The sequence below is a fragment of the Rutilus rutilus genome, assembly GCF_951802725.1.
Source record: "Rutilus rutilus genome assembly, chromosome: 9".
NCBI lineage: Eukaryota > Metazoa > Chordata > Actinopteri > Cypriniformes > Leuciscidae > Rutilus > Rutilus rutilus.
In genome coordinates, this window is record NC_140223.1 from 35,364,438 (window position 1) to 35,379,686 (window position 15,249).

At 37.7% G+C, this 15,249-nt stretch overlaps 1 protein-coding gene across 1 annotated transcript; it reads right to left on the reverse strand.

Annotated features, from left to right (window-relative positions):
• Positions 1-7,958: 7,958 nt before the first annotated feature.
• On the reverse strand, positions 7,959-14,524 carry LOC311297653 (uncharacterized protein). The gene is made up of 5 exons (XM_084420041.1): positions 14,487-14,524; positions 13,936-14,050; positions 9,441-9,584; positions 8,946-9,073; positions 7,959-8,483 (listed from the first exon to the last, which is right to left on the reverse strand). Exons 2-5 carry the CDS (start codon positions 14,024-14,026, stop codon positions 8,169-8,171), a joined length of 678 nt encoding a protein of 225 aa, XP_084276167.1. The 5' UTR covers positions 14,027-14,050; positions 14,487-14,524; the 3' UTR covers positions 7,959-8,168.
• Between the last annotated feature and the right edge of the window lie 725 nt (positions 14,525-15,249).

The following is a 15,249-nucleotide window of genomic DNA, read 5'->3' on the forward strand; positions in this document are numbered from 1 at the left end:
ACCACTGTAAAATATTGTGCTGTAAAATAACGTTAATCTACTGACAGGTGTGGTTGCCAGTAATGTACTGTACATTTACAGCCCTCTACCGTTAATTTACAGCACTCCTTTTTTACAGAATGTTACATTAATAATACCATGGAAGGTAACTCATATCATTTGGAAGACCGATTGCTTCAAACGGTTTGAGTTTAAAAACTAGTATTTATACAGATAGTACTGTGAACTTACGTCATTTGTGTCAACTGAAAAGGAATACTTCCTAAAATAAAACTGCAAACACCTAAGGTGTCATAATGAATTAATTGAAAATTGTAGTTCTTACTTATTTAGCAAGAGCACACATGTATGTGCTAAAGTACTTAGCAAGGAGATTGTCACTGTATCAGCAACTACACAATTACTGCCTTTAAATAAAGCAACAGGCAGCATAACATCAGTGTTTCTCTGCTCATCTTTGACTGAAGCACATGCTCTATTCTCCAGCACAATGGTGACCCACAAAACGAATTAATTAAACTAACAGATCTCTCCTATATCATCTTGTGCAAAAACACATAAAACACTTAAGTTTAATATTTACTCTCCTTTTTTAGTTATTGACTATGCATCACTTTTTTCTATGAACTTTCCCTAATATTTCAGTGAAATTAACTTCTTTCGAACTGGAGTTTCCAAAGGTCAGGTCAGTTGAACTCCCTCTACGCAGGTCTTCCGCCCCAGCCAGTTGGGGGTCTGTCATAAACGAAAATAAAGTCCTACGTCATACGCCTGCATCCATCTCCCATGAACGCTCGTCGACCGTTGCCGGAAGCCAGTTATTTTCATTTATAAAGTTTTAAATATGTATATTTTTATGACAAAACCGCACGGATTACCCTCAGAAGGTCTTCGTTTATCCCCCTGGAGCCGGATGGTTAACTTTTGTGAAGGATGCATGCACATTTTTGGGACTTGAAGGAGTGGACCCAATAACTTGACATTATAACCACTGAAAGATCTAAGACATTTTCTAAAATAACTGAAAATGTGTTCGTCTGAACTGAAAAATGATTGACATATACATCTCGAACAGCTTGAGGGTGAGTAAATCATGGGTTTAATTATATCATTTTTGGCCGAACTATCCCTTTAAATTTTAATGTGACCCCGCCCACGGAGATCGCGTGCTATTCAAACGCAAATGATCAAATGAGGCAATCCATGCAAACCTGTGAAACGCCCACATCAGCTGGATAACACACACTGCGAGTTATCAGAGTCATGTACTTTACAACGCTGTGAGGAATAATACTATCTTAATAATAATCCTGGAAAATTTACCTCAGAAGTGCTGGAAGTTTCATTTCGAGGAGCAGCGGATCCAGCTGAGGAATAGGTCAGTTCAATATTTGCTTAGTTCTAATTGCAAGTGTCTGTAAAAGACTGTTTAAATATGAATCACGTTTCAGTGTACAAATGAATGGATGCACAGATGCGCGCTGTTGTGGAGCTACTACAGCTGGCAAAAATACTGTTTCAAAATGAATCGCGTTTTTGTGTGTGAATGAATGAACAGCTTTTACCAAACTCTATTGCTATACTGAGATGAGTAAAAATAAATATGATAAAATGTATACTTTAGTTTTTACAAATAAAGCTTACACTGGAAATATTGTTATTGTTCATTTTAATTGTTGTTGTAATTGTATAACCTTTTTAATAAAATAGCAAATATATATATATATATATATATATACAAGGATAGATGTAAACAAAATCTTAAAAGGTCAATATAAGCCTTCTCTTTAAAGGTCCTGTTCTTCATGATCCCATTTTTCAAACTTTAGTTAGTGTGTAATGTTGCTGTTAGAGCATAAATAATACCTGCAAAATTATAAAGCTCAAAGTTCAATGCCAAACGAGATATTTTATTTAACAGAAGTCCCCTTTCAAAGCCTACAGCGAACGGCCGGTTTGGACTACATCCCTCTACTTCCTGATTTAATGACGTCACTAGAACAGTTTTTTGACTAACCTCCGCCCACAGGAATACACAAAAAAAGGGGGCGTGGTCTTGTTGCGCTCCCACGGAGAAGAGGAAGAGTTGCGTTTGTAGAGTGTGTCGAGACGCTGTTATTTAAACATTATTTATGTTTTGTAAGGTATATGGGTTTAAACCGTTTGCTTCAAAGCCCGGGTGATGAACCATACATGTAGGAGGGTCTAGAATAATTTAATTTAATTTAATGTGCAGACACGTAACATTCAACTTTTAATAAATAAATTATTGTAATGCATGGCAACGATTTCTTTTACACAACATGGCAGCTTTTAAGGCTATATTCATAGTGAAAATAATGTGTATTTATATAAAGTTGTTTGGATGAAAACAATTTCAAAAGAACTATTGTTACGCCCCATGGCTCAAAAGGACGCAACAAAGACGGGGACACACGCAAAAGTGCCAAAAAATATACGAAGTTTATTAACAAAAGAAAACTATACAGAAAAAGAATAAAGTGACATGAGACTGTCAGGAATCAGTGGTGTAAAGTTAAGTGAATGCATGAAGTGTAATGAGCTGTAGTAATGTTGGATGCAAAACATAAACAGAACGCAAACAAAGCAAGGTCCGAAATGCAGCCGCGCCCCTCCCGCAGTCACTTGTCATCAGGCCCTTTTTAAAGGAATAGACCGGAAACCAACAGCAGGTGTCCTCAATAAGAACGCCCACCAATAACTCCTTGGGAAGGCGGCACATGAGTCGTCACACCCCACCCCTTAAGACAGGGGTCTATCAAGTAACCCTGTAATATACAAAAAAAAAAAAGTGAACAACAATATAAATGCACTTTAATTACCCAGAGGAGCACGCGACAGGGCATCAGCAACAACATTTTCGGATCCTCTGACATGTCGAATATCCAGGGAATAAGCCTGTAAAAACAGAGACCAACGAATAAGCCTTTGATTCGGACAATGGAATGAATTCAGGAACGTCAACGGGTTGTGATCTGTAAAGACCACCACGGGTTGACCCAAACCAACGTAAACCTCAAAATGTTGCAACGCCCAAATCAGAGCCAGAGCTTCCTTTTCCACTACGGAATAATTCAACTGATAGGAATTAAACTTGCGAGAAAAGAAACTGACAGGGTGGATCACACCTTCCTCATCGCCCTGCTGAAGGACAGCCCCTGCACCAACTTGGCTTGCATCCACCTGTAACGAAAAAGGTCTCTCAAAACAAGGAGCAGCCAGGACAGTGGAAGAACACAATAAAGACTTAACGTTGTCAAAAGCCAATGCACAATTCGATGACCAAACAAATTTTGCCTTAGCCTTTAGAAGATCAGTGAGTGGTGCAACAACGGAAGAAAAATTGCGGCAAAAGGAACGATAATATCCTACTAATCCTAAAAAGCGCATCAGCTCTTTTTTTGTAGTAGGAACAGGATAGTCACAAACAGCCTGAACTTTAGCACTTAATGGCCGTACCTCCCCGTTACCCACAACTTTGACAAGATAAGTTATAGTAGCTTGAGCAAAGCTACATTTCGCAAGGTTCACTGTCAACTTGGCGTCTGACAAACGCCGTAAGACAGCGCCCAAGCGCTCTAAATGTGAATCCCAACTGTCGCTAAACACTACAAGGTCATCTAAATACACCGCACACCCTTCAAGGCCCGAAACTACACGATTCATCAGCCGTTGAAAGGTGGCAGGTGCATTTCGTAACCCGAAGCTCATAACCCGGTATGAGTAGAGGCCTGATGGAATAACAAATGAGGAAATCTCCTGAGCTCTTTGACTCAAAGGCACCTGCCAATATCCTCTCAGCAGGTCAAGCTTTGTTACAAATTTAGCAGAACCAACTTGATCAATACAATCATCCACTCGTGGGAGTGGGAAACAATCTGGCCTTGTCACACTATTAAGTTTACGAAAGTCGGTGCAAAATCTTACCGCACCATCAGACTTTGCAACCAGCAAGCAAGGCGATGTCCAGTCTGAACTCGAAGGAACTGCTATATCGTTTTCCAGCATATATTTAATTTCTGCTTCCATTAGCTTTCGTTTCTCTGGTGACACTTGATAATAACGTTGTTTTATAGGTGATGCGTTACCCACATCAATGTCGTGTTCAGCCCAGTCAGTACGCGTTGGCGTGTCCCCAAACAATTCTGGAAAACTCTGTAACAAAGAAATCAAATCTACAGACTGTAACGGTGACAAGTGAACCAGAGTAGCATCAAGTTTTTCCAAAGATTCAGTATTGTTTAATCGCCCATGTAAAACACTATCATCAGGTTCATAACCCTCTTTCTCCCCTGAACAAAAGTTTGAAACATCAGATGTCGCAAGTAGAACTGAATGAACAGATCCATCATTATTTGACTTAAAACTCTCATAATACGGTTTTAACAGATTTACATGATATAATTGAGTAGACTTCCTCCGATGTGGAGTTGCCACTATGTAATTTTCATCGCTCAGTCTACGCTTCACCACAAACGGGCCCTCAAATTTCGCTTCAAAAGGAGAAGACGGCAATAGACGTGACACAAGGACCTGATCTCCTGGCTCAAAAACACGGCGTTCAGTTTTACGATCATACAACCGTTTCATCTTATGCTGTTGCTTTTCAAGCTTAACACTGGCTAACTCTCTTGCTTGTATCAGTCTCTGACGAAATCCATCGACATATGCAAGCAAATTTTTTGGTGAATCTGAACTTTTAACAGGATTTTGCAGTACTGCCAAAAGCCCCCGAACTTTATGACCAAAAACTAAATCGTTAGGACTAAATCCAGTGCTTTCTTGTACAACTTCACGTGCAGCCAACAATAACCAGGGCAACCCCTCCTCCCAATCCCCATCCAACTGTACACAATAAGCACGAAGGAGAGATTTCAAAGTCTGATGAAATCTCTCCAACGATCCCTGACTTTGTGGATGAAATGCACTAGCAAGATTATGCTTAATTTTTAGCTGTTTTAATACTTGTTGGAAAAGATGAGACGTAAGGTTAGTACCCTGATCACTCTGAACTATTTTAGGAATGCCAAAAATTGACATAAACTGTGACAAAGCCTTTACAATTGAACGTGACGTAATTGTGCGCAAGGGATAGGCAGAAGGAAAACGTGTAGCCAAGCACATAACGGTAAGCAAATACTTGCTTCCTGACTTCGAGCATGGAAGAGGACCCACACAATCCACAACAACATGTTCGAAGGGTTCACAGTTCGCTGGAATCGGATTTAATGGAACCGGTTTTAACCCTCTGGGGACCAAGCTGTTTTTGGGGCCCTTGAGATGTTCTGACATGCTCTGACATTTGTGCTTTTTTCAGTTATTTATAAACATGTTAATGGCAAAGGTGTAAATTCACTCTATATAGCACAAACAGGCCTACCATAATATGCGAGCAACATGTATGTAGATGTTTGTATTTTTAAGAGAATAATGTTTATGCGTGGTTATTTAAAAAAATAAAAATGAAAGTTGCTGAAATAAGACCACAAAACTCATACAAAATATGTGCCCACAAGACTTTTGACTAATGGATGTTTTCTCTTCGAGTTCTAGCTTCAAAATTATGTGAAAATAGTCTTGCTTTATCGTTCACAAAAAAAAATACATTGATTTAAATGGTGTAAAACAGGTTTTGCTTGGAAAGCCAATATGCGAGGGGGAGGAGTAGTTTACACCTTAGTCCCACCCACTCTGCATAATGACTCTGCATAATTAGCCATTCATTCAGGTGTGACACTGACTGAGCCACAATGCAAGGACAAAATATATATTTTGAAGAAGACTTATATTGACCATTTAAGATTTTGCTTACATCTATCTTGTAAATATGTTTTGCTATTTTATTAAAAAGGTTACAATTACAACAATAATTACAATTTCAGCAATATTTCTGCAAAAAAGTACTCTTTCTTTGTAAAAAAAAAAAAAAAGATTATAGGCCTACATTTTATCATATGTATTCATTAGTTTGAATATAGCCAACATTGGAACATCTTAGTCTATGACTTTATTTTTGACAAAATAGTATTTTATATATATGAGCAGAAAAGCTTATTTGATGTGACAGTATATTCTACAGTAAAAACTGTACCCAAATCTAGTCAACAAAATGTTGTCTTTCATACTTCGCCTGACTGTAACGTTGTTTTTATGAAATATTAGGGCATAGCCTATAAATGTTAATTTGCAGTTTAATACGTTGCTTATACAAATACATTTTATTTCAACATATTTCAGTCGATTTTTACTCATCTCAGTAGGCTATAGCAAAGCAGTTTATTCTTTCACACACAGACGCGCGATTCATATTTAGGCTAAACAGTCTTTACAAATATGTACCCTTCATTCATCTCACAGAAACGCGATTCATATTTATTTAGGCTAAACAGTCTTTACAAATATGTACCCTTCATTCATCTCACAGAAACGCGATTCATATTTAGGCTAAACAGTCTTTACAAATATGTACCCTTCATTCATCTCACAGAAACGCGATTCATCTTTTTGTTTACATAAGCCTACAACGTTATTCCATAACGTTATTCCACATTAACACTTGAGAAAGGATAACTTAGCCTACCTCACTCCTCAGCGGGATCTGCTCCTCATATTGCTCCTCATATCAGCACGGAAAATTTTCTCCATAAGGTAGGCTATATTATGCCTCTTTGTTTACAGCTGATGTGGGCGTTTCACAGACTGAAATGGTTCTCAGAATTTGCATTTGAATAGCACGCGCTCTCCGGGGAGTGGTCAAATTACTTTTGAATGGCTCGTAATGAGCTCGACTGGAGTCGCTCTCTTTTTATACAGATTACAGAAGCTGATAATATTTGTTTTTTATATAAATTACTTCATTTAAAAGCTGCGATCTCAAGCTTTATGCCCGTGGGTCTGTTTGCCTGTTTGACTGAATTTTCGCGGAGTTATAGATCATTTTCGAACGCGTTTCAAATGGGAGTTTACTGACAGAGAGAAGGCAGAAATAGCATCATGTTCGTTTTTCTTTATTTGTCAAAAAGCAAAACACTTTATTTTTATTGTGAGTATACAGAAAAAAAATAGAAACTGAACAGGATCGATTGATGTATTACACGAAAATGAAAGATCAAAATTAACAGAGCATTTTGTGTTTATTTTTCATTGCTAAAAAAAAAAACGAGCAAAACGCGCGGGCGCGTTTTTGGTCCCCAGAGGGTTATAAGACCTGATTCGGCTTACCAGTAAGTTGACAAGTGTGACACTTTTTAACATAAGCAGAAATATCCCGCTTCAGTCGTGGCCAAAAAAAAATAACGTAGAACCCGATTATAGGTTTTCTTAACCCCAAGGTGACCAGATTTTTCATGAGCAACTTCTAAAACCATAGAGCGAAACTTTGCTGGAACAACTACTTGGACAATACACAGCAAAAATCAGAGTGTTCAATGTACTCTATAGGAGTTCACTGAACACTGGTTTCAGTGTATATATAGGTCCAAGAGTTCGGTGTTCAGTGAACACTGTAAAAAGTGTAAAATATATACTCTCAAAATAGAGTTACATTTGAACACCTGGAGAGTTAAAATGTACTCTTATAACTAGTACTTTTGACACCGTTTTAGTGCTTTTGAACACCTGCAGTGTAAACCTAGAACCTTTGCAGAGCTCATTATTTAACACTTGGAGAGTACAAATGTACTCTAAAGCTGGTACTTTTTTATTTACAGTGTTACAATAGTTTCCAACACCTGCAGTGTAAACCTAGAACCATCAGTAAGTGAAAAATACGCAAAGTCAGTGCTTTTTCCAGTGCAATGTCCGTTTATTTAACAATGTTCATGGATGTTCAAAAACCACAAACTCATACAAACACATGTACAGGAACCACATATTGAAAATCTCTATCAAAACCATAAGTAGTTTGGTCTCATTACAGCTTTGAGAATTCTCTGGTTGCTCTAGAATTAAATTAACTACGGGTTCATCAGATACGTCAACTATGACGGGTTTGTTCTCAAATTGATCTAGACTTTTAACGTTATGTTTGTTATAGAGATGTTTTCTAAAGCCTGAAAAAGTCCAAAATCTCTGGTGGCATCCAGTCTGGTCACACATCAATTGACTGACCCAGACTTGCAAACACAGCATCTGAACATCATAACTCTTTAGTTGAGGAGCTTAGCTCTAAGGTCCTTGACTCTGGGAGTTCCGTGAGAATGATCTACATCAATGTTGTAGATGGTGGTCTGCACAAATGTGTACATGCCATTTAAGGCTTGATCATAGGAGATGCCAAAAACATAATGTGCTTTGAAAAGTTCATCAAAGGCTGACAGGGAAGACTTGCCCTTGCAGGGAAGGAGATCACCATCCAATGCAATGTAGAACTCGTGGATGTGCTTTCTTGTCGTCCTAACTGCCAGGATGTAGGGCTGCCTCCGCTGGTTTGGACCAGAGTGCTCCTGAAGGCTGCGACATGACTGTAAGATAACAATAAACTGAAATGAATCTACACTGAACATCACATTTTGATGGATAAGTCACACTCTTGATAGAAACCTTTGATTGCACAGTTAGCTTTCCCATGCAGGATATATTCAGCATGTGATAAGGCAACCAAGGTTTTTGTACCACGGTCACACAAAGAGAGAGAATTAAACAGAGAGGTCATCAATGTTGGTTACCTTATCACATGTCCCAGCAAACTCCAATACGTTGGCAAGACAGACAACTAAAAATAAGAATGAATGAGCACAAGACTGCAGTCAAAAGAGGTGAACCCCACTCTCTATTCGCTATGCACTTCAAGGAGGCAAAACATAAATTATCAGACTTAAAATTCTGTGAAGGTGACATTGAAAAGAAACAGATCAATAATCTGGGGGGTTACACAATTGCCTTTTGACAATGGCTATTGCCTTTGGAGATCAGGACACACTGACCTTATGAAATTTGACTACATGGTCCACAGCTTCCCGGGTACTGATCTTTACAGCTCCCTTCTTTCCACTTGGAGGTGGTGGCAGTAGGTAGACCAGCAGCAGCAGTGAGGCCATGTCACTATCCCAACCTGAGAAGGCAGAAGCACCTGCTTTAAGCATGATATACACCTGACCAAAACTTTTGATACTACATCAATATTAAAACTCAAAACTCTTTTCAATAACAATACTAGATATGCAACTAACATTTTTTTTTTATAATCGATTAACCTGTCAATTATTAATCAATTGGTTGGATTAAAAAGCCATTTTTTTATTTTCTGTAGTTTATCGGGGAAATTTTATTCTGCACAATGCTCTCCTTCAAACATTGTGCAAATTGAAGCCTATGAAAACGATAGTAAATTGTTTTTAATCTTCCAGGTAATGTAGCCCTCATTGCTGTCTATGTCAAAAAAGTGTTCCTAAAGACAGTATCAACAAAGATGTACTCACATAGCCTTTTTTTGGAGTAGGGATGTTTTAGAGAGGGGAACAGTGTTACTATCCAGGATGTCGCTGAAGACCTCTTCGTCAACCTCTGTTCCAGTGTCATCCAGCACATGTTTGTCTTAGGGGGTATGCTGAACTTCTCTTTAGCTTTGAATAGAGAAAAAACATATGTACTTGCGTTTAAAAATGCAACAAATTGGGAGAACAATAATGTTTTTTAGCACTATTTCTATCGTAATGGGCAAAGCTACAGTAGACTAGCATGGTGCTGAGAATAAAATTTCATATACACATACATCTAAACCAGTGGTTGCGTAAGACTTTCACATTGCCCTTTATTTTGATGGATATGGTCGTAAAAATTGCACCATAATCTATTTCATATTTTAATTATAAGACATTTAATAGCTTTCGTTTTATTTCCATTTTATTTCCTAAATCCATTTTTCAAGCAGCAACAAAAATAATAATATAAATAGTATAAACGGCTCCCCTTTAAAAAACTACAAGCTAAAATATTAGAATCTTCAATATAAATACAACTTATGTATATTAAATCACTCTTTGGATACTTTTTAAAAATATGGTTATATTTTTGTATATTTGTTGTCAACTGGTTGAGTTTTTTGTAGATGGTTGGAATAATAATAATGATAATAATGAGTATACAATGCATGAATATCTTCCTTAAATTCCTTAAAATATTATTTTAATAAATAAACATTGTTTTAAAAAGGACACGTGAAAAAGAGTGTTTAAGTGTTATCAATAGACTATTTAACTGAATCTAAACATATTCAGCCAACACTGATTTGTTTTATTTATTCTTGTCAGTGGCAGCTCTGTTAGTCTGTATTTACACAGTAAGACATGATGCACAGATCTACAGTAGGCTATATTGTCATATCAGAGTTTTTTTGTCGCGTCCATTGCTATGGTTATCACGGAACTAATATTTACAGAACTCACTCTGGTAAAACGGTGGTCACTCCTTAAAGTTTAGTCCATAAGCATCATGAAAAACTAAACTTACGATTGGCTACAATGCATACAATGCTGCAGACGTTAAAATGTAAACTTTAGCTTTTGTAAATGGAAACCAGAGCGCTCACACAAACGTGCACGACGGAAAGAACATCCCCCTCCCCTCCCTACATTACAATTATATATTGATTCGATGTTAATTAACTTATTAATGTTTTTAAAGAATTCATTCAAATTCATAATTGTATATATTTGTCTCCGATTACCTTTGGAGTGGCTGGTGAAGGCTGATTCTCCCATAGCGCTCACATCAGTGTGTTTCTTACAGAACGGGATGCCTTTCTGTCTGTTGATCGTCGACGCAGTCAGTTTTTATTTATCATCTTCTAGGCCAGTTATCGATCAAATGAAAGCAAGCAACATTTCTTAACCCTTTACCTGTCACCCCCCTTTTTGAGAATGGACATTAAAATGCACTATTCAAACTTAAATGGTTGTAATTCAAGAATGCTTTGGAGTATAGACCCAAGTTTGGTCTTGTTTTAAAGGGAAACAATAGCAGATTATTACTGAAGTGAAATCACTTCAAAAAATTAAAGTATGAAAAAGTTATGGAAGTTTAAATTTACATTAAATCAAATATAATTTATTTAATATTTTTCTTTTATATAAAATATATATTTTACAAAATATGTTTTACAAAAAAATTACTATAAAATCAAAGCCATATATCTAACCAAGTTGTGATCCAAATTTGAAGTTGATATCACAAAAATGTAAGTTCCCATGAGATTTTGTTTAGGCGTATTACCAAAAATAGCCACCGGGTGCCATTGAATTCCATTGAATTTAACTGTATGCATTCTACCATAAAAAAATAATAAATTTCTGTCCAAATATCACTTATGTCACAAAATATGGAACCTTGAGACTCAGACCTTTCTGACAATATGTGTTTTGTCAAGATTAGAAAAACATGACGACGCCCAAAAGGGGAGGAGCCTGATAAAATAATTTAGAGTACCGTTTCTATGGTAACACAATGTCCAATTTCAAAACAGTTTTCACAGGATGAATTCTGAGATCATAAGCTTTCAAATGATACCTAATTTATGATAACTACTAAAATATGTGATGTAATAAAAAAGGAAATAAAAAAGATAATATTATATTTTAGAGGATAATATGTATATTATACTTTTTAGAGGATAATATTATTTAATATTTTTTTTTTTTGTGACAAATACTAGATTAAATGTTTTATTATGAACTTTTACCATGAAAACCAAAGTTTCAATTATTAAAAGTGTGTGCGTTGACTTTTTGTGACAAACGCCAGAAACGCCTGTTATGATGTAGATTTTTTGAGGTGCGCTCTTGTCATAAATTCATCTATTTCTGTTCCTGCATAAATTGTAACAAAAAACAGTGCTGAAATATCTATTAAGGAGTCTTAGACCTTTCCAACAATATACAGTGAGGAAAATAAGTATTTGAACACCCTGCTATTTTGCAAGTTCTCCCACTTAGAAATCATGGAGGGGTCTGAAATTGTCATCGTAGGTGCATGTCCACTGTGAGAGACATAATCTAAAAAAAAAAATCCAGAAATCACAATATATGATTTTTTAACTATTTATTTGTATGATACAGCTGCAAATAAGTATTTGAATACCTGAGAAAATCAATGTTAATATTTGGTACAGTAGCCTTTGTTTGCAATTACAGAGGTCAAACGTTTCCTGTAGTTTTTCACCAGGTTTGCACACACTGCAGGAGGGATTTTGGCCCACTCCTCCACACAGATCTTCTCTAGATCAGTCAGGTTTCTGGGCTGTCGCTGAGAAACACGGAGTTTGAGCTCCCTCCAAAGATTCTCTATTGGGTTTAGGTCTGGAGACTGGCTAGGCCACGCCAGAACCTTGATATGCTTCTTACAGAGCCACTCCTTGGTTATCCTGGCTGTGTGCTTCGGGTCATTGTCATGTTGGAAGACCCAGCCTCGACCCATCTTCAATGCTCTAACTGAGGGAAGGAGGTTGTTCCCCAAAATCTCGCAATACATGGTCCCGGTCATCCTCTCCTTAATACAGTGCAGTCGCCCTGTCCCATGTGCAGAAAAACACCCCTAAAGCATGATGCTACCACCCCCATGCGTCACAGTAGGGATGGTGTTCTTGGGATGGTACTCATCATTCTTCTTCCTCCAAACACGTTTAGTGGAATTAGGTCTCATCTGACCACATGACTTTCTCCCATGACTCCTCTGGATCATCCAAATGGTCATTGGCAAACTTAAGACGGGCCTTGACATGTGCTGGTTTAAGCAGGGGAACCTTCCGTGCCATGCATGATTTCAAACCATGACGTCTTAGTGTATTACCAACAGTAACCTTGGAAACGGTGGTCCCAGCTCTTTTCAGGTCATTGACCAGCTCCTCCTGTGTAGTTCTGGGCTGATTTCTCACCTTTCTTAGGATCATTGAGACCCCACGAGGTGAGATCTTGCATGGAGCCCCAGTCCGAGGGAGATTGACAGTCATGTTTAGCTTCTTCCATTTTCTAATGATTGCTCCAACAGTGGACCTTTTTTCACCAAGCTGCTTGGCAATTTCCCCGTAGCCCTTTCCAGCCTTGTGGAGGTGTACAATTTTGTCTCTAGTGTCTTTGGACAGCTCTTTGGTCTTGGCCATGTTAGTAGTTGGATTCTTACTGATTGTATGGGGTGGACAGGTGTCTTTATGCAGCTAACGACCTCAAACAGGTGCATCTAATTTAGGATAATAAATGGAGTGGAGGTGGACATTTTAAAGGCAGACTAACAGGTCTTTGAGGGTCAGAATTCTAGCTGCTAGACAGGTGTTCAAATACTTATTTGCAGCTGTATCATACAAATAAATAGTTAAAAAATCATATATTGTGATTTCTGGATTTTTTTTTTTAGATTATGTCTCTCACAGTGGACATGCACCTACGATGACAATTTCAGACCTCTCCATGATTTCCAAGTGGGAGAACTTGCAAAATAGCAGGGTGTTCAAATACTTATTTTCCTCACTGTATAGTTTGTCATGATTAAAATAGGATTTAATTGTAATATAGTGAAGTAAATTTAGGTTGCCCGTATACGGGCAGGTGACAGTTAATGTAGATGTTTGCGCGCCAGGCGAATAGGCTGCACGAGGCGCCAAATAACTTACATGGAATTATGCGAGACGTGCTTCGTAACAGAGGATGCCGCCTCGCGAAATTAAACAAAAAATAAAAAATAACGATTGTCAGCCAGTTTTATTTATATTTTTAGTTACATCTGACGTCATAAAAAAATAAATTAAAATCAAGCATTTTACAAACTTTCGCGACTTTGTAGGAACCCTGATTTGACTTTCAGTTGTTTCCGTCACTGCTAAAAAAAAATCAGTCAATGACGGAAAATATTCGGTTAACACGACCACTGATCTAAACTTCCATTATAAAGAGAACGAAGAGAAGAATGCTATTAACATTAACTTACCCTCCCTGAGAAATGCTGGATATGATGCTTCATTGAGTTTGATGTACTTCTTTCCTTGCCAAGGACCTTGGTACTGCACTTTGAAAAGCATTGCTGTAGTTTTCCTCACATGTTACTACAACATAAAAATGCAATTGGTTTATTGAACACGCACAATACCAAATGTAGTGCAAATAAAGTCATACTCAGTCATTTCAGACGGGAATCTGTAACGTTAACGTTAGCTTTCAAGGCTAACGCTCTAGTCAATTTTGCCTGCACAAGGCCCGAGATAGGGAGCGGCAGCTTACAAATGAATGCTGCATTTTCATTTTGAAATTTCATTTAATGGTTGATCATTTGATTAGCGTTACCACCAAAAAAACAGTTTTACCAGATTTAACACTGGCAATTACTTTAGCTAACGTTACCAATGTATAGTAAGTTAGCTAGTTAAACAAAATTACCAGACGTCACACCACTTCTACTTCTACATTAGCGTTTTAGTTATGAGAATTAAAACAAGAAGACAAACAGGAATATTCGGCATGATTCACTTGGTGGTTTCTTACCTGCAGTCCTGCGAAATCAAAATGTCGACGACGTCTTCGGATGTCAGTTGGAAAGAAACTGGTGTCGAGGCTGCATCTTGATTCAACCAATGACAACGCGTAGTCGATCTGATGACGTATCGAAACCTAAACTCAGCAACAGATTGACTCTCAAAGAGTTCATCATCCCACCATTTACACTACAACAGCTCCAGATCAACACTGAACCAACACACAACACTTGAGAGAGTTTATGGTGAAACCTGACAAGTGTACTTTAAGCCCAGTTTACTCCAAAGTATATAAATTATACTCTGGTCATCAAAACTCTGGGATTTTAACACTCTGACATTTGCTGTGTAGGATCACCGACAAAATCCTGGCCATGAGGACACCATTTTCTCAGCAAAAGTCCATCCTGAATGAAGTACACTCTGGCCACATCAGCTACGTCACTGTCAGAAAGAGCAAGAGTGAATAATTCAGACAATGAAGAATCTGAATGTTGCTCCTTACTCCATTCATCTGTAGAGAACGGAAAAGACAAATCAGACAAGTCAGGTATAGGAAGAGAAATATTTGCCTTTGACACTTGTTTGATTTCATCGGTCAGGACACACTGAGCATTTTTGACCATAGCCCGAGTTGCAATAGCTACAGAATCTCCCTTTAGAACTTCTTGAGTAACATCACTCCCGGACAAAACCATAGGAGATGGCGGTACACTAGGCCAGACCTGACCTCCTGCCAATTTGTTACCCAAAATAAGGTGAACCCCCTCAAT

What these genes read in the sequence shown, in the direction of transcription:
- LOC311297653 (XM_084420041.1), bottom strand. Translation starts at nt 14,026, where the DNA reads ATGCTTTTCAAAGTGCAGTACCAAGGTCCTTGGCAAGGAAAGAAGTAC. An exon ending in CTACTCCAAAAAAAGGCTAT is followed by an intron (nt 9,074 to 9,440) that starts GTGAGTACATCT and finishes CTGCCTTCTCAG; the next exon opens with GTTGGGATAGTGACATGGCC. An exon ending in ATGTAGTCAAATTTCATAAG is followed by an intron (nt 8,484 to 8,945) that starts GTCAGTGTGTCC and finishes GTTATCTTACAG; the next exon opens with TCATGTCGCAGCCTTCAGGA.